Raw genomic sequence first — 23,414 nt, 5'->3', positions numbered from 1 at the left:
GCCAATTCTTCCTCAATTCCGTTCTAATCGTTCTCAATGGACTTAAAGTAGTGACACAATCCTGTCTTGTTTCAGACATTTGTGCTGTTGTAAAAAACACTTCACGTTGTATGTCTGGAGCTTGTTCCTTATGTTGCTTAGTCCATCTCCTTGGATACCCTCGTTTGGTGCGCGTATTCTAGAAGAAAAGCTCCTCTGCCAAGAAATCGCACCCTATTTGAGCAATTTCCCCTCACTCTTAGAAACTGTCTAAATGGAAGATTTTCTCTCATTGCCTGTGGGTGATAGCTGTTAAAATGTAATACACGGTTTCTAAAACTTGAAGTTGTTTCCCATGTTTCCCAGATAACTCGTAAAATGAAAGATTTGCCCCTCCTTGTCATTTTCGAGTTGGGGTCTTGGCCCTCTGTCCTCTGCTTAAAAAAGGTCTAGACTCTTATTGATGTTGCATGGATCTTCCTTGGTCTCTGCCAAACCTTTCCCCCCCCTCGTCTCTATCCTCTAGTATTTATTCGCGTGTTGAGAGACAAGGGAGGTACTGGGATTTTGAGTAGTCTCCCTACTAGAATCGCTGTCTGTACTGTAAGACGTGTTCCTGAGTCTTACTCGTTTTTGATTACATTGTGTCCTCCGGGGCTCAATTGTAAAATATTTCAGAGTAAGGAAAAGCTCCTGTTAGTTTAAAGTTGGGAATGCCTTTTATTTTATTCTCCCCATTCTGTCTGCTGTCGCAGGTATTTTGAACTAGTTTATTTCCTTGTTGATCTCTTCCAAGCGTTTTGAAAACTGTTCTAAATGTACTAATTTCTCCATCTCCTTCACATCTATTGAGCATGCATGTGACAACAGGGGATAATGAGAAGCTAGGGAACTGTTAAACTGTTTATTATCTAGACTTTATTTTCCAGCACTACGAGTTTCATCAGTCACCATTAAAAAGCATAGGTTTTGTCTCTAATAATAATGGTTGTGCATTCAGTTCTGAAAAATGCTTGCTCCTGAAACTCCTGCATAAGCGAAAAGATACCCAAGAGTCCGCAAGTACCCTAGGTTGGCACCACCTCGGGGCAAGCAACCTGCCAATGCCAACTGAACTACAAAAAAAGAATCGGTCATGCAACTAACGTTTGTGGTTCACACCTAAAACGCTTAGGCTGGCCGTATGAAGAGCATTACCTGCACACAGGGAACAATACGTTAATTAAATTAATACCTTCTTGATTGTGAAACTGTGTTCTCTGTTAGCTTGGCTCTAAACTGCATGCAGTAGGAATAGGTAGTGTTTATTTTATTGGAAATGTGTATGGGGCGTATACACAAGTGTTACCCGGCAGCACAAGACATGAAGAGGCTGCGGGGGATGGGGAGCATGGGATATCGGATATCGTAAGAAAACGGCAACAAGAACCAAAACGGTTATAATGGTCCTGTGAAAATCCTACTGTGCAAGTGCTTGACAGGGTGATAAGTGCAAGGGGGGGAGGGGAGAGGGAGAAGTGCAATAGTGGGAGTACCCCACAGGGGGGGTGGGCGGGCAAGTGCTATTCAGGCCGTGGACACTAGTGATCTGTGATGTTTATTTGGTTTATGGTCTTTTCATTGAAAAAGAACCATCAAAGTAAAGCCATTGAAGAAAATGCATCAAAAATAAATGCATTGAAAGTCTATCTTTTACATTTAAAAGTACAGAGCCATCGAAACTTGCCCATCGAATATACTGTTAAAACGTTACATGGAGCTGTCCAACCCAAAGGCCCCCCCAACCCCAACCCAACCCTAACCCAAATCAAAATCCAAAGAAATGTATTCAATGAAAGTGCATTTCGATGGAAATGACTTTCAATTAATACACTTCGTTGGATTTAACTTCGATGAATTTATTTTTGATGGGTAGTCCAGATACCTTTTCATTTATATAGCGCCTATACACAATGTGTGTCAAAGCGCTTCACGTCAAGGGAGGGAACAAGGGAAAATACAAAGCCGCCTTACAGGCCATGAACAAGAATGTGAAATTAACTATTGTACTCGGCCTAGCGACATTTCAGATACTGCATGTCCTAAAACACAGATAGGAAGGAAATGGGAACAGACGGGCGACTACCGTACTAGGCCTGACCACATTTCTGGTAGAGCCAGAGAATTACACAAGGTGAGGGAGAGGAACAAGCGACTATCGTACTAGGCCTGACGACATTTCAGATAGTGTGGGGGGAGGGGGAGGATAACAAGTAAGACAAACATTTGTTACTATCATACTAGATCCAGGGACAATTCTAATAGAGTAAGTACACAGAAAAAAGTAGTGGAGGCGGGGGAGAGAGCGAAGGGAGAGGAGAAGAAAATAGAATAAAAACAGTTAAAAGAGTAGAGAAGCAGAGGGGAGGGTGAAACACTTTCAAACTGCAATGTTCAGCCAGTGGGTTTGCATCGCTGTGCTCATCTGAGGCTGTTACTGGTAAGTGCGGGGGGGAAAGGGTGGGGAGGGGAGGAAATGTGCAGTGGACAGGACTGGATTGTGATAGTCTAGGAAAGGGAGCCCGACGGCAAGTGCAGGCTTGCACTCCTCTTGCAGGTACGTTTACGTGAAACCATATATTCATATTAATTTGACTTAATTGCTATTTAATACACAGTATGACCCGAGCAGTTTGTTTGTGCCAGGACAATCCATTTTTAAAAATGTATTTTTAAAGTTTTTATTTAAAGCTCTGCCCTTCCCTTTTGAGCAGATACTCGTGGAGCTTCACAGCTGGGGGTGAGGAGCAATGGAAGATTAAACAATCTAGTGATGAACCTCAAACAATAGACACCAGCTCTGTCCCACATAACATCCACTGAGCACCCCTGCCTAAATGCTTCAGTGACAGCACATAAGAATCGGACTAAGTGAGAGAAATCCGGCCAGTCCCAACTCCATCTTACAGGCATTGCTGTGATCCTTTTCCTTGCCGCCTTCTCCCATCAGTGGCTTGCCCTTCTCTTGTATGCACTGCTGTGATCCTATCCTTTGCCTTTTCCCTGCACTGGCTTGCACTCCTCTTGCAGGCGTTGCTGTGATCCTCTCCCTTGCCTTCTTCTCCCAGCAGTGGCTTGCCGTCCTCTTGCAGGCACTGCTGTGATCCTCTCCTTTGCCTTTTGCCTGCACTGGCTTGCACTCCTCTTGCAGGCATTGCTGTGATCCTCTCCCTTGCCTTCTTCTCCCAGCAGTGGCTTGCCCTCCTCCCAGGGTGTCATTTGCCTTCACATTTAGCACTGGCTTGCCGTCCTCTTGCAGGCACTGCTGTGATCCTATCCTTTGCCTTTTCCCTGCACTGGCTTGCCCTCCTCTTGCAGGCATTGCTGTGATCCTCTCCCTTGCCGCCTTCTCCCAGCAGTGGCTTGCCCTCCTCTTGCAGGCATTGCGGTGATCCTTTTCCTTGCCTTCTTCTCCCATCAGGGGCTTGCCCTCCTCTTGTAGGCACTGCTGTGATCCTCTCCTTTGCACCCTTCTTCCAGCACTGGCTTGCCGTCCTCTTGCAGGCACTGCTGTGATCCTCTCCTTTGCCTTTTCCCAGCACTAGCTTGCCCTCTTCGTGCAGGCACTACTGTGATCCTCCTCTCCCAAGGAATCCCTTGCTTTCATCTTCCGGCACAGCTAGCCTCCTTTTTGCATGCACCACCATGATTCGCCCTCACCCCGCCTCACCTTAAGGGGCCCGACTTCCCCAGACTCCCAGGACACAGGCAAGTTCAGTGTTGGATTCCCAAACATGGAGGCTGACTATATTGACCATCTTTGTGTGTTGGCCCTTAAGGCCAACATCCTTTTGTCCAGTGCCTGCTGACTTTGGTGCATTCACAACTTGCATTTGACTGAGACACGGCTCACTCTGTTTGCAAACTATGCACTTGGACGCCCCTTTGGCCATGGGAGGAGCAAACTGGGGAGCTTCTTTTTTTAGGGCCATTAGCTTTTTTCCTGGGCTGTTGTAGTGACTCACTTTAGATAACAAAGGTGACCTTTTAACATTTACAACAATAATTCGAGGGGATTGGGTCCTCCGACGTATTCCATATCTGACAGTAATCGCCACAGCTGTGCTGTTTCGGAAAATCTTTCTGCGTCGATGACGCCGATACGCCGTATTCGAAGACCTCCTCCGACGGCCGACGTCACCGGATGTTATAAGTAGGACGCACGACGCCCGTAGTCTCAGTTCCGTTTTTTCAACGAACGTGTTCGCTTCGGAGATCTCAGCACGCCTCGACTCTTTGGAATTTCTGTTCTTTCGGTTCTTCGAACCTGTTCTTTTGTGAAGTTTATCAGGATGTCTTCATCTTCTTCCACCCCGCGTCCGGGCTTCAAGAAGTGTGGGGACTGTGGGTCCAAGATGTCAGTGACAGACTCGCACGACGCCTGCCTCTGGCCCTCTGGGAGGCCCACGACACGAATGATTGTGTCGACTGCTAGTCGCTTACGTCCAAGGCCTTGTGGGAGCGTAAGAAGCTGTCCGTCGGTAAGGTGTCCAAGCCCCAGAAGTCGAAGTCCACGGGGCTTTCGACGGATGATTCGAGAGGCGACTCTCCGCATCGTCGTCGTAAGTCTAGGGGGTCTCTGTCCCGGAGTGGGTCCCGCCACTCCTCTGCCTCTTGAAGGCACTCACGGAAGCGCCGTCATCGGTCGCCTTCCCCGTCCTCGTCCGAGGACTCCGCCCGTCGGCCGGTTGCTTATCACACCAAGCATGTGACTCCGGAGGAATAGGCTTCCTTCGGTAAGAAAATGTTGGCGATTCTTGAATCGCAGGGCACTGGTCTGTCCGCGCCTCCGAGTGAGGTCGGGCGTCACCGTACTAGAGACACCGCTCGTATGCCTTTGGGCTCGGGTAGTCAGCACAATTCACGGGAAAGGTCCTGCTCGGACAAGGGGAATCTTCGAAGAAGACGTCGACGCCTGTGGCGCCGAGGCCATCGGGACTATCTCGAGGCTTCGCCTCCGAGGAAGTCGCCGATGCCATCGGCGCCCAGGCTGTCGAAGGACACGCTCTGGGCTCTGCCCTCGAGGCCTGTGTCGGAGGTACCCCGTGGCATGGTGGAACCTTCTCGAAAGGCTCTGGCCAAGGCCAAACATGTCTTTGTCCCCCATTCTGTGCCCACTTTACACCATCTGGATTATATTTCTGAGGTGGAGGAGGGCTCTGAAGATGGGATGGTTCCTGATACGGTACCAGACGAGATTATCTCGGGACATAGCCAGATTGAGGACCTGCATTAGTCGCTGCACGACGCCAGTGGTCCGGACACCTCTCCGGAGGTGGAGTTCTGTAGGCCTCAGCCTGGCACCCATGGCGAGTCCTCGTACCAACGCCTTATGTCGAGGGTCGCCGAGTACTTGGAGTGGTCTGCTCCACCAGGGGATTTTCTGCAGGATGACCTGACGAATATATCCTCGACCAAGGTCCACGAACTGACCCGGTACTGCCGTTCCAGATGGCTCTACAAAGGAGGGTGGCGGCGGCTTGGACTGCGCCGGAGAGTCTCCCGATAGTGGGCAAGTCTTTGCCGCGAAAATACCGCCCAGCCAGTAGCGACCCCTGCTACTTGACCACACACCCCACTCCGCAGAGTTTGGTGGTGCAGGCGGCTACGGCCCCAGCAAAGCAGGCGTCGTATCCTACCATGCTTCCTGATAGGGACGACAAGCGTTTTGATGGTTGGGCGAAGAAAGTGTTTTCTTCAGGGGGTATGGCTCTTCAGGCAGCCAACTGCGTACGTGCCTTGTCACGTTTCACGCACTCTCTAAGGAACTGTGTTTCCTTAGTGGCTGAACATATTCCCGAAGGGGACGAACGGGATGGTTTTCTTGCTACGATACAGGATGGCAAGGATGCATGTGTGAGGCCGTTCAGTCGGGTCTGGACATGGCAGATTGCGTCAGCCGGTCCATGGCGGTGAGCATCGTAATACGCAGGTTTGCGTGGTTGCTGAAGTTGGGGTTTGCTCCTGATGTGCAAGCTCGGCTCCTCAACATGCCCTTTGATGGTGTACATCTTTTTGGCAGCAAGGCTGACGAGAGCCTTGAGAGGTTGCAGACCTCAAAAGCTGCAGCAAAGTCGTTGAGCGCTGCAGTTCGACATCCTCCGCCTTTTCGTCCTAGGGGACAGCAATGGAGGGGAGGTTACTTTCGTTATTACTCCTCCTTTGGTAAAGCAAGACGAGCTGGTAGTCCAAGGGGCCACCGTAGGAGTGCCAGAGGTGGTAAACCAGGTGCTCGAGGTGCCAAGGCCGCTCGGGCAGTTGCCTCTTTCCCCTCAGGCAACGCCGCAGCTGCTTCAGCTCAGTCATGAGGCCATGTCCCATGGTTCGCCGGTTGGGGGCAAGGCTGACGCAGCATCTTGTAGAATGGCGTGCCATTACTTCAGATGTGTGGGTTCTGGAGATCATAGCCCACGGTTACTGTCTTCCCTTTCGGCAGAGGACTCGCGACAATCCACCAGAGAATCTCATTGAAGAGTCAGGATCCGCTCCTTGCGCAGGAAATTCAAGCCCTGCTGGAGAAAGGCGCCATAGAACTGGTGCCTGTAGCGGAGAGGAACAAGGGATGGTATTCCCCCTTATTTTTTTATTTCAAAGAAAGACGGGGGGATTGAGACCCATCATGGACTTGCACGGTTTGAACCAACTCCTCAGGAGGGACAAGTTCAAGATGGTTACTCTCTCTCAAGTCCTCCAGGCCCTTCAACTTCAGGACTAGTTGGTGTCTTTCGACTTCAAGGACGCTTATTTTCATGTGCCGATCCATCCAAAGCACAAGTTCCTGAGGTTCGCGGTTGGCGACTTGCACTTTCAGTTTTGGGTCCTGCCGTTCGGATTGACCTCCGCCCCGAGGGTCTTCACTAAGCTCATGGTAGTGGTGGCAGCGCATCTCAGGAAAGGGGGGATTCACGTCTACCCCTACCTGGACGATTGGTTGATCAGGGCGTGCTCTCCAGAGCAAGTCCTGGATCATCTGTCAGTCACCTGCCACTCCCTTCACAAGCTGGGCTTCTCCCTCAACTTAAAGAAGTCCCACTTGACGCCAACTCAGAGGCTCCAGTACATTGGAGCAGTGCTCGACACGTCCCTGGGGCAGTGTTTTCCTCCCCAGGTGAGGGCTCATCACATTCAGCAGATGGTGCACAAGTTTCAACATGCCCAGAGTCTCCCAGCGTTCGAGTTCTTGAGGTTGCTCGGCCTCATGGCATCCTGCATTCTTCTGGTGCCAGTGGCCAGGTTTCGGATGAGATCTTTGCAATGTGCTCTCAAACTCCAGCGGTCACAGTCCTCCGGCAGGATGTCGGACCCGGTTCAGGTGCCACTCTCAGTCGCCCGGGACCTTCTGTGGTGGGCTGTCGAAGGCAATCTGATGAAGGGGGCTCCATTTTGGCTACCCTGGCCGGAGGTGACAATCGTGACGGACGCATCCCTCGCTGGATGGGGAGCTCATGCCAACGAGTTGACAGTCAGGGGTCGTTGGTCTCTGTCGGAGTCCAGACTCCATATCAATCTGTTGGAGCAGAGGGCCGTCGGGCTTGCCCTGAAGGCTTTTCTGCCGACTGTGCAAGGAAAGACTGTCCTGATCCTGACGGACAACACAGTGGCCATGCACTACCTCAACAAAATTGGGGGGGGGGCATTGTCACTTCCTCTGTGCAGGGAGGCGATGCAGCTCTGGTTCTGGGCAATCCAGCCGGAGATTTCAGTCTCGGCAGTTCATCTGGCCGTAAACGAAAACGAGACGGCGGACGCTCTGAGCAGGCAGAACGCGATCTCTCACAAATGGGAGTTGGCTCAGGAGATTCTCCTGGAGATCTTCGCCCTTTGGGGGACCCCTCAAGTGGATCACTTCGCCTCCAGTGTCAACCGGAAGTGCGAAGGGTTCTGCTCGCGGGAATTTCCTCCAAGAGGAGCCTTAGGGGACGCATTCGTGGTGGAGTGGTCATTCCCACTGCTGTACGTGTTTCCTCCAGTCCCCGTCATCCCGCAAGTGCTGCGGAGGTTACGGAGGTTCGGTTCCCTGATGATCCTCATTGCTCCGGCATGGGCCAGGAGGACTTGGTACCCGGACCGTCTCGACTTGTCCATCTACCCTCCAGGTCGTCTTCCCTACCGAGACGATCTCTCACGGGAGGGGGGTCAGGTTCTCCATCCAGAGGTCAGAACACTCAACCTTCACGCTTGGCTTCTGAAAGGTTGAGGTATAAGGATTGGGACATCCCTGAAGACGTGATGGAGGTGTTGCTTTCGGCCAGACAGCCGACAACAAAGACCCTATACCGTTGGAGAAAGTGCTGCGACTGGTGCAGGGTTAAGAATCTGGATCCTTTTTCATGTGACATTCCTTTGGTTCTGTCTTTTTTGCTTTCTTTGGACCACAAGGGCCTGCAGGTGGGTACTGTTAAAGGTTACCTGCAGCGCTGTCTATATTTAAGCGCTCGTCTGAGGAGTGTTCTTATTTTAAAATCCCTTTAATTTCTTAGTTTATGAAAGGGCTCACTAATGTATTCCCTCCGTCACCGTTCCAGGTGCCCGGTTGGGATCTGAACCTTGTTCTCAAGTTTCTAATGGGTGCTCCCTTTGAGCCTTAGCATTCTTGTCCTTTGAGACTGTTAACCCTTAAAACTGTTTTTTTAGTTGTGATCACTTCCGCTCGCAGAGTGAGTGAGTGAGTTACAGGCACTTTCAGTTAAGCCACCCTTCACTGTGTTTCATAAGGACAGGGTTGTCCTTAGAGTTCGTCCTTCCTTTTTTCCGAAGGTGGTGTCGGAACTTCATTTAGGCCAGAAGGTTATTCTTCCGGCATTTTAGCCTCCTCCGCATCCTGGTAAGGAAGAGGAGAGGCTGCATAGGCTGGATCCTAGGAGAGCTTTAAGCTTTTATATTTCACGCATGTCCCGGGTCAGAGGACGATCAACTCTTTATTGGTTACGCTGGAAGGCGTTTGGGACAAGCTGTTACTAAGCAGACTTTGTCTCGTTGGATTATCCTGGCAATTTCTGAATGTTACCGCTTGGCGGGTAAGGACCCTCCGATAGGCTTGCGGGCCCATTCTACCAGGGGGATGGCTGCCTCTACTGCCCTGCAGAGGGGTGTTCCTATTCGTAACATCTGTGATGCAGCCACCTGGGCTTCGGTCCATACTTTTGTACGTCACTACTCCCTCTATTCTATCCATGGGCAGGATCTGGCCTTTGGCAAGGCGGTCCTTTACTCTGCAATTTGATTGGGCATTCTAAATTTCTATATTCTAAATTCTTTTCCCACCTCCTTACGTTGGTACTGCTTTGGGAGTCTGTCATAGATATGGAATACGTCGGAGGACCCAATCCCCTCGAAGAACAAGTTACTCTTACCTGGTAACGTTCTTTCGATGGGATGGTCCGACAACGTATTCCATATCTATGACAGTAATCACCACAGCTGTGCTGCTTCGGGAAATCTTTCAGCGTCTCCCTTCTTCCTATCCACCAAAAAAACAGTACATCATCAACTGACAGACAACTAAACTCCTCTTACATGTATTGTTGTAATAGAATACCGGAAGTATACTCTCAACATGATACTATGGCGAGTAAGAACATGAGTAATGAAGAGTGTATGTCTGTCAAATATTGACGAGAAGAAGCCAACAGGAGGCATGGTGCATATGAACCCAACACCAAAGTAGGACTTTCCTTGGAAGCTGGGGAAGCCGCAGTAGTGAGTCATAAAAGTAGAGAGTCAAGAGAACAAGGAAGAGTGACGAATTCCTGGATGTCGCCCCCCCCTCCCGGCCCCTCCCCACTCCCTCCCCCGAGGAGGAGCCCCTTCCCATGAGGCCAGGGAGATGAGACTGCCCGCCGATAGTCCCCCTGTAGGTGGTACTCGGCGGGAGGATCTCATGGGCAGAACAATGAAGTATCTTTGAGAACGTACATGCACGTTCTAGTTTTACTATACTCCAGATAAAAACAGAAGAAGGACTTACCAAAGTGTTTAGCCCTCCCTGGAGGAACCGTGAGTATGAAGGCGGTATGTCGCGGGACTAGAAAGCAGATCGGGAGGCCGAGGACTGAGCCGAGAGGTCTGGTCCAAGTAAGAGGGAGAGCATGGCAAGCTGCCGGACGGGAGCTCCAGGCATTCCTGAAGCCTGGGTGGCATGGAGGAGAAACACTGCACATCTGGGAGGAAGCCAGTCTGCTGCAGTGCCGTGCAGGACAGCAGAAGTCTATGAAAGCTACAGGGACCCCACTGCTGTAGGCAGATGCCCAGGAGAGGCCAGAACCCCTGCAGACCATGCACAAAGATGAACAGATTGCCGGGAAGGCGTTAAATACCCGGGAGGTCAGTGGCAGATACAGAGGGGCAGCAAAGAGCAGCCAAACTTCTGCTAGGCCTGGCAGGGAATCTTCCTGAAAGGGTCAGCTGCGAGACCCTACCCGAATTGTGGGAAGCCAAGGTGAAGGTAGAGGACATCTTCCTTGTCAGGGTATTAGCAAGAAGACTGAAGAGTAAGATAAAAAGGTGGAAGACCACCCAACTGAGATTATCAGGATCATACTTTGCAGATTAGTGAACCAAGTTGGTCCAAGCCAGGAGAAGCAAGTCATTCCACCCCTGCCCCCAACATTGTGAGCCGCCTATGAAAGGCCAAGGGAAGGGAGACATTTCCCCCTGGCTGCGTGTGGAGAAGAAACACTAAAAGTCAAATATCTGGAGAAGGCAGTCATTCTCTTGGAACCCAATAGTGAAGAAGCAACTATGGTTAATGAGGAATGTTGATGTTTGAACTGGAACTTTATCCTTTGATTTGAACTGAGAACTGCTTGCTGATATTTCAACCAGGAACTTTGTTTTGGACCTTGGAATGGGATTGAGACCTGGAGAAGAGTCCTTCCCTCAAATACAGATCCCACATAACAACTAGAATCGTGATCCATTGTCCAGAAGAAGGGAGTTCTCTCCATGGGCCAAGAAGATCCTATACATAAATATGTAGAAAGAGACACATATTTGTGCCAGTGATTAGCAAAAGTATTTATGGACCAATGTTCCCTCTAATTATTTTAAGGTATGTGCGGCAATAGCTGGTCTTTTGAGTGCACATTATTTTTCATTTGCCCAACAAACTAACGAGGCAAGCCACTTTCTGAGCATGCTTAGTTTGTGAGCTAATATTCCCAAAGCGTTTATAAGGGAGTTGCTCCTTTTAAAGCCACTGTAACTCTTTAGAAATCAGTGTAATGAGTATTCATGTTTCCAAAGAGATTAATTTCTTTTATTTTATGCGATGAAGACTCCAGGATCTGCAATAGTACTCCTTCAGAGACCATGCATTAAGTGTTTAATTTCCTAGGGGGGGGGGTGCAGGGCTCATCTGTATTACAAAAAACAAATAATCACTCCTAACTGAAGTGACTTTCAAAAAGCTGACTGGATACAATATCTGCATATGGTATAATGGCAACTAAAAGAAACCGCCACTAAAATGAACTACTTCAAAGGCCAGGAGAACATAATTTGTTGAAGGATGAAAATTGCATCAGAATAACTGCACCACAGAATGAGAATTTCTTGCTGCTACTTGTAATCCACGTTACATTGTCCTGTGAACGGAGCTTTGACAATTCTTTCTGAAAACTAGTCTTGCAGCTAAGAGGCATACCGCCACCCATTTCTACTCCCTGAAACAGGAAAATGTGGCCAACAAAAACGGTTAACAATAAACATATGCATATATCACCTTGCTTTTAACCACATAGTTCCATTGATATATTCTAAGCAGTGGCCAGCAGAGCAGTGGCGTAGGAAGGAACTCTACTAAATATTACTGCCTGATTTCAAGAGGAATTTTAAGGGAGAAAGAACGTCTTTTAATAGGCATAAAGTATCCCTATTGGCAAACTAAATTACTTTTTCACTCCATGGAAAAATCATTTGATTCCATATAGGAAGTAAAATCTCATCAGAGCCCTACTTGCAACCCTGGCATAGAAAGTGAAATGACAGGACACATAATACAGTGCATGGTTTTGCCCTCCCTTCCTCACCCCATCCTAGATAACAATTCAGCAACAGACTTACTGCGATTTCTCATGGAGCCTGTGGAAAAAAGGCACATGCATTTGTCTTTTATGTCTTCTAGCAGCATTCTCAAAGGTGCAACAGTTTGAGTTCCATCTTCTGTAACTAGGGACCCCTCTATTGCAATTCACTTATCAGTTAAACAAGATACATGGGCATGCTAAGGGCACTAAGCACAGAACACGTGATTATATTTAAAAGTCCTCTGCTAATGAGCATGGAAGGAAACAGACGGTGCAGTTTCCTAGACTGCTGCTAGAGGTTCCAAGGAAACACATTCCCTACACTGTGATGTACTGCTGAAACACCTGACCTGGTTTTTGAAAGTTGCTAATTTGTTCTCTACACCCTCTGCCCCCACCAACATCCCCCTCCCCCAATGAGTGTTCTCTTGGGTCCGTCCCCCCAGATCCTTCACAGCTCCTATGCTGGCTTTCAATACTAGTTGGAAGGGCTATATAAAAAGTGGGGGATTGCAGCAGTAAAACACTCACTGGGATATTTGCAAACCCATAATACTTTACAAGCTAAAAAACCCAATTAAAACCTCACTGTGATTGCATGGGCAGTTTAAGAAAATGACATGAATCTGCATGTACACAATTATTTTGCAGTATAAACAAGATTTTTGTCCACTTGGAAGCACGATATCCCTGAAGGAAATACGGGATCTGAGTAACCAATCTGTAACGGAGAACGTAGTACCTCCTTGTTTTTTTTATTGGTTTCATTTGCCAACTTTGGGTGTGTAAAAAAAGAAAGAAAAAGGCATTTGGAAATTGGGTACTTGACATACATGAAATAGCAGATTTTACGTTCTTTTATCTTTTAAATCACTGGAATTGTATTTTATATTTTTATCATTGTGTTGACCCACGCATTACCATCGGGTCTACACACCATGCACACACTTCTTGGAACGTGAATAAAATAACTATACTATGGAAATACTTCCTTCATGAAATGTCCATGGGAATAACGCAGACTTGGTCCAAACTTTTTATCTGTGGAAAAATACTGCAAATATATACACATTGTAGGTGTAGGGACAGCTACCCTCTTCTCTTTGCTATTAGATAGGCGGTGCACCAGCTCTGACCTAGGGACAGGGACCCCCTACAGGGATAGGTTGTCCTTCCACCTAGGGATATTGGTAGCATACACATTTAATGAAAAGAAAATGAGCACTAGAAAAATTGTTTGTCTTTTGCTCTCAAAGTGTTTTTGTGTGATGGAACAGATACCGTACCTAACACTTAAGGTCACCCATTGTCCTAAATCAGGTGTCCTGCTTGTTGTTGTGGAGTTTTTATTCAGTTTTCATCCTTCAACAAATTATGTTCTCCTGGCCTTTGAATTACTTAATTATAGTGGAGGTTCCTTTTAGTTGCCATTATTCCATCTGCAAATATTGTATCCCGTCTGATTTCTTTTTTTTTTTTTTGACATCCACGTTAGTTTTGAGCGATATTTGTTTTTAGGAATACAGGTCCACCCCAAGGGATTGATCCCCCAAGGGAATGAAACACTAGATGCATTGTCTCCGAAGGAGTACTTTTGGTAGTTACTGTGGCAGATCCTTTAAGTCTTAGACTGGTTGATCATCACATAGACTAATTTCTTAACTGTATATCTTTATGTTATATGGCATTTATATAGCACTCTATATATCATTGTTATGATCTCAAAGCGCTTGTGGGTCAAACTCCCCTAGGGACCTTAGTCCAGGTCGTTGAGTGGGTAGGTTACTTGGGTGCACTCAATATGTGAGCAGCTGATGCGATTGCCTGATGGTAGCTGCATCCTAACATTAGATGCATTGGTAGTGGGAGATCAACTGAATGTGTGCAGTCTGGTGGTTGGTCTCCGAGACTGCATTCTGGCGGCATTAGGCTTGTGTAGGACGTTTATGTGTGCAGCTAGGCCCATTTTATTTTTTAATTAATTTTTTTCCCTCTTATTTCTTAAATATATATATTTTCTGTGGGGTATTGCTGCTTTCTGGCAGGATATTGAGGTGTTCATGGAGTATTGTTCATATGTATTTATCGAGGGGTATAGCTGCGCTCTATTTTGTGTTGGTGTAGAGAGTGAGCATAGGGATAGGAGAGGTGAGTGTCTGGAGTGTATCTTCTATTCGTACAAGCCCACTGTTCCAGGATTACATTCTGGATCTGGATGAGTTGGTAGTGGTCCTCCTCGTGTTTCGTGGTAACTGCACTCTGAGGTAGATTCACAGTTAGGAGCGGGTAAGATATGTTAGCTTGGTCAGAGTGTTTTTATTCTTAGACTCAGCACTATGCATCTCGGGGGCCTGATTTCCGGGTCACTGGTTGTGGTTTATGGTGGTTTGCAGGATAGGGTTAGCAGGGTATTTGGTTATAGGGTAGGAGCTGTCTTTCTCCAATGTAATCACACCGAGCTCATTTTCCCAGTTTCTGGTTGTTAATGGTGGGTTGCAGGGTAGGTCTAGACAGGATATTTGTTATAGGACAGGAGTTATTTTGCACCAGGGTAGTAACATTGAGGCAATGACGCTAAAGGATAGGCTGGACAGAGGCAGTGTAGAATCTGGGTGTTCTAGCACCTAGGAGGGATCGTATCTAAGGTATGTAGTTGGGACCAGGTATGGAGCGAATGGGTATTATCGGCTAGATGGTGCGAGAGGCTGCTAGGCCTGTGTAGTAGACTCGGGGAAGCGCAGAGTAGAGCAATTGCATATCTTGGCGCCTGCAGGACGCTAAGGTCTGCCATGGTGTGTGGACAGTGAAAGGGATGGCAGAGTGCTCTGTCCAGATAAGCGGTTTCGGACTAGATCTAGAGACGAGGTTGTAGGCTCTGAAGATCGCATCAAGGGTGTGACCAACGGAGAGGGTTGGACCTGTGGTATGTCGGGAGAGGTTGAGTGCCTCTAGACTGTCGACCAGGAGTTGGGGTCGGGGTCATGGGGTTGTTGGGCACATCGAACCAGATATTGAAATCTCCCAGTAGTGTGAATTTTGGATGATTTACCTGAATGGTAGATTTTGAGTCAGATTGTTGGGAAAATGTCTCATATCCAGGGGGGTTTCTGTATATGAGTAGGAAGCAGTGAGTGTTGATGGTAACAATAGTTTCCCTAGAAAGGATTCACAGTTGGCATCACATGTCTGGGTTTTGGTGAGTGAGTTGGAGAAATGAGGTTTGTAGAGGATTGCCACTCCGCCACCTCTGGAAGGTCTGTTGTCAGAGATAAGCGAGTAGCCAGTGGGGGAGGCCTTGTGCACGACTGGTGCAAAATCGTCTGAGAACCAAGTTTCAGTGATAGAAATTAGGTCCGGATTGTCAGAGGATAGGAGGTCAAAGATGCTCTGCCTGTTTCCCGCCACAGAGCGGGCATTGAAATGGAGGCAGGTGACTTCATGAGGCAAGGTGATTTTCTTGACGCTCATGGCTGGGAGTGCTCAGTGCACATAGGTGCCCTTTGCGATGCAAGGTGAAGTCGGATCAGTCTGGTTGGTTGAGACTGGCTGAGGGGTGATAGTGGGGGGGGAGTCAGGATGCAGGTACTCTTTTAGGGGGGGTCTTTGTTGTCGAGGTATCTCCATCAGGGAGGGGAAGTCAGTCATGGTTGTGAGATGGAGCAGTCAGCAGCTGAGCGATGTGGGGCGGCGGGGTTGGGGGGTCAGAGAGTAGCTGCCCTTCCAGAGGGCTAGGTCGAAAGGTATCTGGGTTAAGGCACCCAAGACGGCAGGAAGTGTACTGAGCTATAATGCAATAGCAGCACCTAGCTTTGGGACACCTGGGTAGTGGAGGGAACAAGGGTCCAACACGGGGGAACAGTAAATGCAATAACAGTAAATCCAACAGCAGCACCTAGATTGGGAACACCTGGATAGAGGGAGAAAGGGCCTAAGAGGGGGCGACAACAGGAAGTACAACAGCAGTAGTAACAGTAACACAAAAGGCAGGTAGTAATCAGAAAGACTAAGTTTTACATTTCTGAATAGTGCTAGCTAAACACAAACCCCACAGGCCACACCACGGCTGGCAAAGGATGAAGCCTGGGAAACCTGCAACCTTGAGCCACGGGATGGGAGATTGGCAAAGAGTAATAAAAAGTAATACAAATTACACTGATTCTGTAAAGAGTTAGTGGCTGGTAAGGGACAACTCTCTTACAAACGCGTTGGTCATGATGGCTCACTAACTAAGCATGCTCAGAAAGTGGCATACCTTGTTGGTCTTTTGTGCACATGGAAAATAATGTGCGCACAAAGGCCAGCCATTTCTGCACATAGAGAAAAATAGCTAGAGGGAATATTGCTGCCCGGTAAGTTCTCCTTCAACTGCTTAAGTCCTTTGGTGAGCCGAGCATTCCCCATGCTCATGGTTCCCCCACGGAGGGCCTCTCCCTTTCCTGGTTTCCCGGAAACAGCTTTAAATGAATGGGCAAGACCCAATCAGCTTTCGGGAACAACTAAACTGTTCATTCAGGTTCTCATGAGGGCTCTCTGTATGCTTCTGCACTGCTTCTTCATCCCAATACTGATCTTTATTTCTACCAGTAAGTTAACTGGTCTTTCCCTTGTTTCAGTACATAAGGGATACATGCTCCTTGAGGGGTCTACTCTTCCTTGTCCCAGTACTCGACATGACAAACCTTTAGGAACACTAGGGAAAGTGTTGGTGGGGGAGGGTGAAGAGGAAGGTGGGCTATGGGGATTCCCAGGTAATCGCTAATTCCATAGGGGGTTTCCATAAGATCCACACACTTAGTACCACCCCCAGGGGGACTATCGGGTAGCGGCCCCACCTCCCTGGCCTCATGGGGAGGGGCTACCCTTAGGGAAGAATTGACCACAACCAGGTATTTGGCACAGAAGATGGCTAAGTAAGTTACTTGCCCTCTCTAGGGATCTGTGAGCCACCTGCATTCACTGGTTTGGACTGGCAGGGCCAACCGAGGGAAGGAATTGGTCATGAAGTGGTATATGAAATCTATTATCCTGCTCAATATTTGCTCGTCTTATTGACGAGTAATTCAAATGGGGTGATGAAGGATTTATGGCCACATCATTATTACAATTATGCAGAGACATTTCCCGAAGTAAATGGCTTGCTAGTCTCTCGGCGTCTTGATCTGATGCTTTAGGATTGTAATCATTTTAATGATGGCTTGCAGATAGTAGTGACTTCGGCAGACCAGCTTTTTATTCCCAGTTTCTCCATGTGAATATCTATTTCGATACTGAACAAAGCATGGCATTCCACATTGTCTTTGTTCTCTTGTTTGCTGAAGTTGATATCCTTAGAAATGGGCCAAAAGCTTATATTCTGAGGTAGGGATTTGAGGAGGTTGTCATTACTCTAACCCCTCAATCGAACAAGGAATTATCATTGAATTTGGATGAATAGCCGGGTGTTTGAGAACAAGGCATAGATTGCAGAAATATGTCTGTTTCAGACTTAAAATATATTTGTATTTGACCCCCAAAAATCATTTTTTTTTCTTTTTACTCCTTAACCATTTTACTTCCAGCTTAAAAAATACAAATATTAAGTACACTATTCGCATTTCAAAATCTTCATCTGGAGCCCTGCCTCCTGCGGCTTGGAATGCTATTAAACTCTACCATACATCCATTGCTTTCTACTTGGTTCATGGAGTTGCGAACGAGTATGATTAGTAGTCACTTCTCAGTTTGTCAATATTATTCAGGGTAGGTCGGTGATCTTATTAAGTGTCTTCTTCCAGAGACTTATAGTTGATGTTGCTGCTAATTGGTGCACAGTTGTTCTAATGTTGACGTTTATTTGTTAAGCGCTCATGCTAACCCTGTGGCTGCTTCAGTAAATGAGGACTAGTTTTGTATAAGGCTGCAAGAGTGAGTAGCTTAATGGCTGTGTTTTATATTGGAATTGAAGCATGAAAGTGTGGCACCTGAGTGCATTCAAGATGCAGTTAGTGAGTCATGAGAGGTGTGGGCATGTGTATGATTGACGTGATAGACTGATCTGGTGCATTTGATTTTTGCTTCACTTTTATTTTATGAAGTGATCTTAAAACTAGTATTGACCTAATGTTCAGCGAGGCGGTGCAGCTCCAACCTGTAGTTGAATAGGATTTTTATATAGCACATGCAGTGCGCTAAAATGCCTCCAGAAGGGATGCGTGTGTAAGTGGCAGATGGGGCATAGTAGATCTAAATGTCCTCAGGCCAGTCTAAGATGCCTCCTGACTCTACATGTGCCAAAGGTGAAAGAAATGTGCGCAGTGGAAGCCATTGATCTATACCCATCTAGGTACACATTTCAATTTAAATCTTAGTGATTGTCTCCTTTGGTTCATTGAATTAGCTGATGCTGTTTTTTTCTGATTAAAGCAGCAGTTTAAACGTTTGAGAACGCTTCATGAATAATATATGAAGACATTTTACGTTTGGTGTTGTGTGGCAAAGCCCCACCACGTGGACTCTGGACTCGCCACCTCATTGTTTTTGTTGCCAAAAATGGAGGCGGAGAACGGAACAGTTTCAAGTGGTTATTTACAGTTCTACATAAAGAGTCAGAATGTTGTTCAAACATAGCTTGACAGCATCAGGATGATAATCCTGCTCAAACCTAAGGGGCTGGATAACGTTCACAAAGTGTCCATCATTGATCTGAGGGTAGGGTAAAAAAGAATTTCCCAATTCCAGGACTCAAAAATAGGGTTCTTCCTCTGAGGCCAAAGGGTATCCTCATCAATGTCCAGTTCTCAGAAAGGGGCAATACAATGTCCTCAAAACTGCATTGAAAAACCAGAGGTTCCAATGACACTACTCCAGTGTCCAAACAAATGTATGCAAGGCATCTCTTAAGGAGGCCTTCTCCTTTCCTCCCTTTGAACCTGTCTCTTAAGGAGACCCTCTCCTGGCCCCAAGTGTCTCCTCACTCCCCAAACCCCCCCTTCCCCTCCAAATCTGCACTCCTATAGCTCTCAGCCAGACTGATTCTTTGGTGATCTGCAAGACCTTTGTCTCCTAGGTTGCTTTTCAGTTGTTGATTAGGGTTTCACCCGCCAAGAGGTCAGTTGGCCTGGTGTGGCTTGATTGAGTAGCATGGCCCTATTCCTACCTGCCCATGTCTCCCCTCGTTTCCCCTGAACTTGCACCCTTTTCTCCTTTCCATCCTATTCTCTTCTTCCTGCTTCGTGGTGTAACATTTCTGTTTCAGACCTTATTGTCCATTGCAAGACTAACCTGAATAGAACGGCGCTTTGTCTTGATGAAAAATGGCCATCCATCTGAAGAATCCACATGGTCTAAATCTATTACCAGATAGGTGGTCCCCCAAAAACGGGTGCCCAACTGGGGGTGTAGAGGGTGTGGGGGGTGGGGAGAATATGCAGTCACCAGCAGGAAGCATAGGAAACAGAACAAAAGACTCGGAGCAGAAGAATCTATGGCGCAGGAGCAGACTAACCCCATAAGAATGGGGAGGAGAAAATTGCAGGAAATGGCAAGAAATCAAAGGTCGATCAAGAAGCACTCGTGCGATAAGGCGCGCACCCACATCTCCCGCTGTGAAGAAGTAGCCGATGAGCTGCGCATCTGCCATAGCTGACCTGGGACTGGGTACATGTATCCGACGGCTACGTGCGCCATCTTGTTATGGGCACTCACCAATGTAAACCATGCAGTCTGTGGTGCCAACGGCTAGACCAGCTGTGCCGGGATATGACACTCCTCTCGCTTCTATTCTCTTCCCTGGACCAACCGCGTTCTCCAGAACCTCCCTTCTCTTTGACTTCCCTCTTTCTCTAGTTCCCTGATGGGGTTTTCTTTAGTTGTATTTTCTTTTATTTCTCACTTGTCCACCCTCATCTTAATTCCTTTTTCTTCCCTTATGGTGTCTCAGAATCTTTGCATACACTAGATGTATTCACTCTCTGGTCTGCCCCCTCTGCCCCACGCCTCGCCCTCTGCCTCTGTGCCTCTTTCTGTCCCTCTTTCTGGTGTCCTCTTACACCCCTCAACGTCACTTTCCCTTATCTCCCATCTGGTACTCCTTGCTTTTGTCCCAAAGTTGGTACTCTTCTCTTTCACTCTGGTTCTTTCCAGACTTCCTTCCGTTTCCCCCTTTCTTTCAGGTTGGCACCCTTCACACTTTGCTCCCAAGTAATCTCTTCTGCTTTCTCTGTATACTTCAAGTCCACCTAATGTCCACTCTTACTTTCAAGACGATATCCATTCACAGCCAGTTGATACCCTTCTTTTCGAGTGACTCTCTCTAGTAGTATCAATCATTCTATATTTTACCCATGTTTCACAATCTTGTCTCTCACCAGGTTGTGCTCCCAGAAGTACTTTGCCATTGCACTTTCTTCTTCTAGGGGACCAGTTCCGACTCATGGTCTGCACCTCTTGTCTGGCCAGTTCTTTCCAGGTTGGGTTCTAGCCACGTCTCCTTACTTGGAGTCTCCCAATAATTGCATTCCACCTCAATGCTCTTCCCGGGACTGACAAACTCTAGCTGGGTAGATTGGCTTATAAAGGTTTGTTGCTACTACCCTTGGGTGTGGGCTTCATAGAAATATTCTGCACCTGTGTTTTGTGGGTGGCGGTGTTCCGTGATTGGGAAATGTGTGTTTAGTCTGGTGGTCCCTCAGGGGGTCTGACCTAATGTAATATAAGGGCCAGCTGCTGTTTTGGATTTCAAACAGGGTTGGATGGTATGCTGGATCTCAATTTCTGCCTCCCCAGGGTGTCTGCTTTTCTTGCCGCCTCTCTGTGAACCCAGCATATGTTTTATATGTACATACATTCTCTGGTGCGCTTGGGGAATGTGTATGCACTTTAACTTTGTCTGGTTTTTATATTGCAGAATCCTACATTTAATTTCTGCTTGGGAGACGCACGTTTCTTCTTGTCAGACTCGTACAATGAAATAAATTACAAATGCATTTGTATGTTGCCCCTTTTGGGGAGTGGTCTGTCAGTTTTTGCCGGTAGTAGTCTTGCACGAAATAAAAAATAAAAATAAAAAAAAGAATTGTTGCTGTTGCCACTTTGTTTCCTTTTTTGTTCACTTAAAGCAAATGCACTCCCTCCATACCCCAAGATGATGGTTCAATTTAATAGTGTTTTCTGGCTCACTTGTCCATTGGGTTCCCCAATGAGGACTTCTGGTGCCTCAGTGTGGCAGACACCTGACCGTGAAAGGGCTGCCTCGACGCACCACCCGGGTGCCGGATCAAGAGAACGGTTGGTATCCTGAGAATAATCCTACTTTTTTTCTCTGTCTACTCTTAGGTTCGCCAAGAACCTCTCCGCAGATAAGATCAACCTCAGCACTCTCAAGGGGGAAGGTCAGCTGACCAACCTCGAGCTGGATGAGGAGGTTCTACAGAACATGCTGGACCTTCCCACCTGGCTGGCCATCACCAGGGTCTTCTGTAACAAGGCATCAATACGGGTATGGGGCTGGGGCAAGGTGGGCTAATGATGGTTGTTGGAATCAAGGTGCCCTGCAGTAGGTCACCCACCTAATTGCTAAAAGTATAGGGGGGAAATTAGCAAGGGAGGTTAGGTTGACCTGCGACAATCATGCTTTTCTGGAGGAAAGAGTATCAAGGGAGGGAGGAGAGTGGCACAGTTACATGTCAGACTAACCCATAAATGAAGTGTCCATTGGGGTGGTAAAGTGCAATGGTGAACCTAGGGCAAGGTATGGGATAGGAAAGTGGGCATGAACCTGCCGTCTGTGAAAATTGTAAGAAGTAGTGCACACAAGAGAACAGTGATAGAAGAGCAATTACCTCCAAGGCTGTGAAAATAGCACTTTATAATGCACTGGGTATAGTGAGCATAGCAGTCTGTGGCACAGGAGACCGGAACAGCCACATTAACTAGTTGATAAGTTTAAGGCACTAGGGGCAGGGTGAAAGATGTCTAGTGGTGCTCTTAAGCCCTCACGTGAAGCACCACGCTTGAGAAGATGGGTCAAGGGAGCCAGGATCCCAATGTTTTTAAACGGGCCAGGCATGGTTGAATACCAGAAAAATCTTTATGCTGTGGTATGGGGGCTGGGTTCATTGGTTGAATTACTTCACAGGGTCCATTTTTAACACTGTACTTTCCCTTGTACAGATCCAGTGGACGAAGCTTAAGACCCACCCCATCTGTTTGGTAATGCTCGGTAGCTTTTTCTTTGTACTCTCCTCCCCCCAACCCATTGTTATTTTTACTTCTCTGTACCAGCTTTTTTCTTTCTCATTGCACAAATCCATGTCATTTACCTCCCCTTGTTCCTCTGTTACCTTCTTTCCAATTCTCTCCACTTTCTCTGCTTGTCTCCATTCTCTCTATTTGCTCCATCTTTTATTACGTTTTCCCCGTATTCATTCCAGGCTGTTTTCCTCTTTCCCCGCCTCACTTATTTTCCCTCTCCCGATCTCCTCCCATTCTGATGCATTTTCTTCTATCAATTTTCTTTCCAACCCTTTTTTCCTCTGTCTTCCATTCCAATGTCTTTTTTCCTTTTATTTTGCATCTTTTTCTCTTTGAGTCTATCTTTGCATGCCTGCCTATCAGTGACTCAGAAATGTCCGCCCCCTTCTCACAGGTCGATCCAGCTCCAGGTAAGCTATTGGATGCCTGGGGGTCTGTTAAATTTTTTATCTTAATACGGAATGTTTTCAAAGTTGCAGAATTGGATTGGTAGTCACAGAAGTGTTGTCCTGGAAGATGTCACTGTGATGCTCTTAATGCTGTTGATGCAGGTGCCAATCGTCTTCTCCACTGGTCTCTGGGTTGGTGTACCCACCCGTAGGGTACAGTGACCTACTATTTGCTCTCCCTCCTAAATTCCTTTTCACCCTGCTCCCCGCCCTCCTGGCTGTGCTCCTAGTTCCCTAGCAGCAATGGCGGTCTCTCTGCTTCTGCCAGTCATCCTGTGAATGATGGTCATGCTGGTGGAGTGATGGCTGTTTCTGTTTCTTTACTCGCAGTACCTGGATAAAGTGGAGGTGGAAATGCGGACGTGTGAAGACCCACGGCCCCCAAACGGACAGTCTCCTATCGCCCTGGCTGCCGGGCAGAGGTTAGTGGCCACCAGCTGGTCTGGTTTACCATCACTTTCCCCAATATGAAAACTGATGTTCAGGGGCTTGGTGTACCTGTCCTATGATCATGGCCACCACATGCTTGGACTCCTAGCCGCCTTCTTCTTTTTCAATCCCAAGGCATTGCCTTATTTTCACTAGAGTTCCTGATATAAGGACAAATGGAAAGGCGAGAGGTTTCACTGAGAAGATATTGAGTCTTAACTGGAATTCTGCTGAAGTAAGCACCCCCTACTACTGCAAATAA

General features: G+C 47.5%; 1 protein-coding gene across 2 annotated transcripts in view; it reads left to right on the top strand.

Annotated features, from left to right (window-relative positions):
• The window catches only part of BLTP3A (bridge-like lipid transfer protein family member 3A), a 538,966-nt gene that overhangs the window by 108,474 nt on the left and 407,078 nt on the right, over nt 1-23,414 (top strand). For both annotated transcript variants that reach the window (XM_069633498.1, XM_069633499.1), the window contains exons 2-4: nt 21,357-21,519; nt 22,194-22,232; nt 23,054-23,145. In XM_069633498.1, coding sequence (XP_069489599.1) covers nt 21,357-21,519; nt 22,194-22,232; nt 23,054-23,145 — 294 coding nt within the window. The remainder of the gene's footprint in view (nt 1-21,356; nt 21,520-22,193; nt 22,233-23,053; nt 23,146-23,414) is intronic.

The sequence above is a fragment of the Ambystoma mexicanum genome, chromosome 13 (assembly GCF_040938575.1).
Source record: "Ambystoma mexicanum isolate Mex_15411 chromosome 13, UKY_AmexF1_1, whole genome shotgun sequence".
NCBI classification, from domain to species: domain Eukaryota; kingdom Metazoa; phylum Chordata; class Amphibia; order Caudata; family Ambystomatidae; genus Ambystoma; species Ambystoma mexicanum.
Note: the sequence above shows the minus strand (reverse complement) of the source record. Positions and strands in the feature narration are given on the sequence as shown.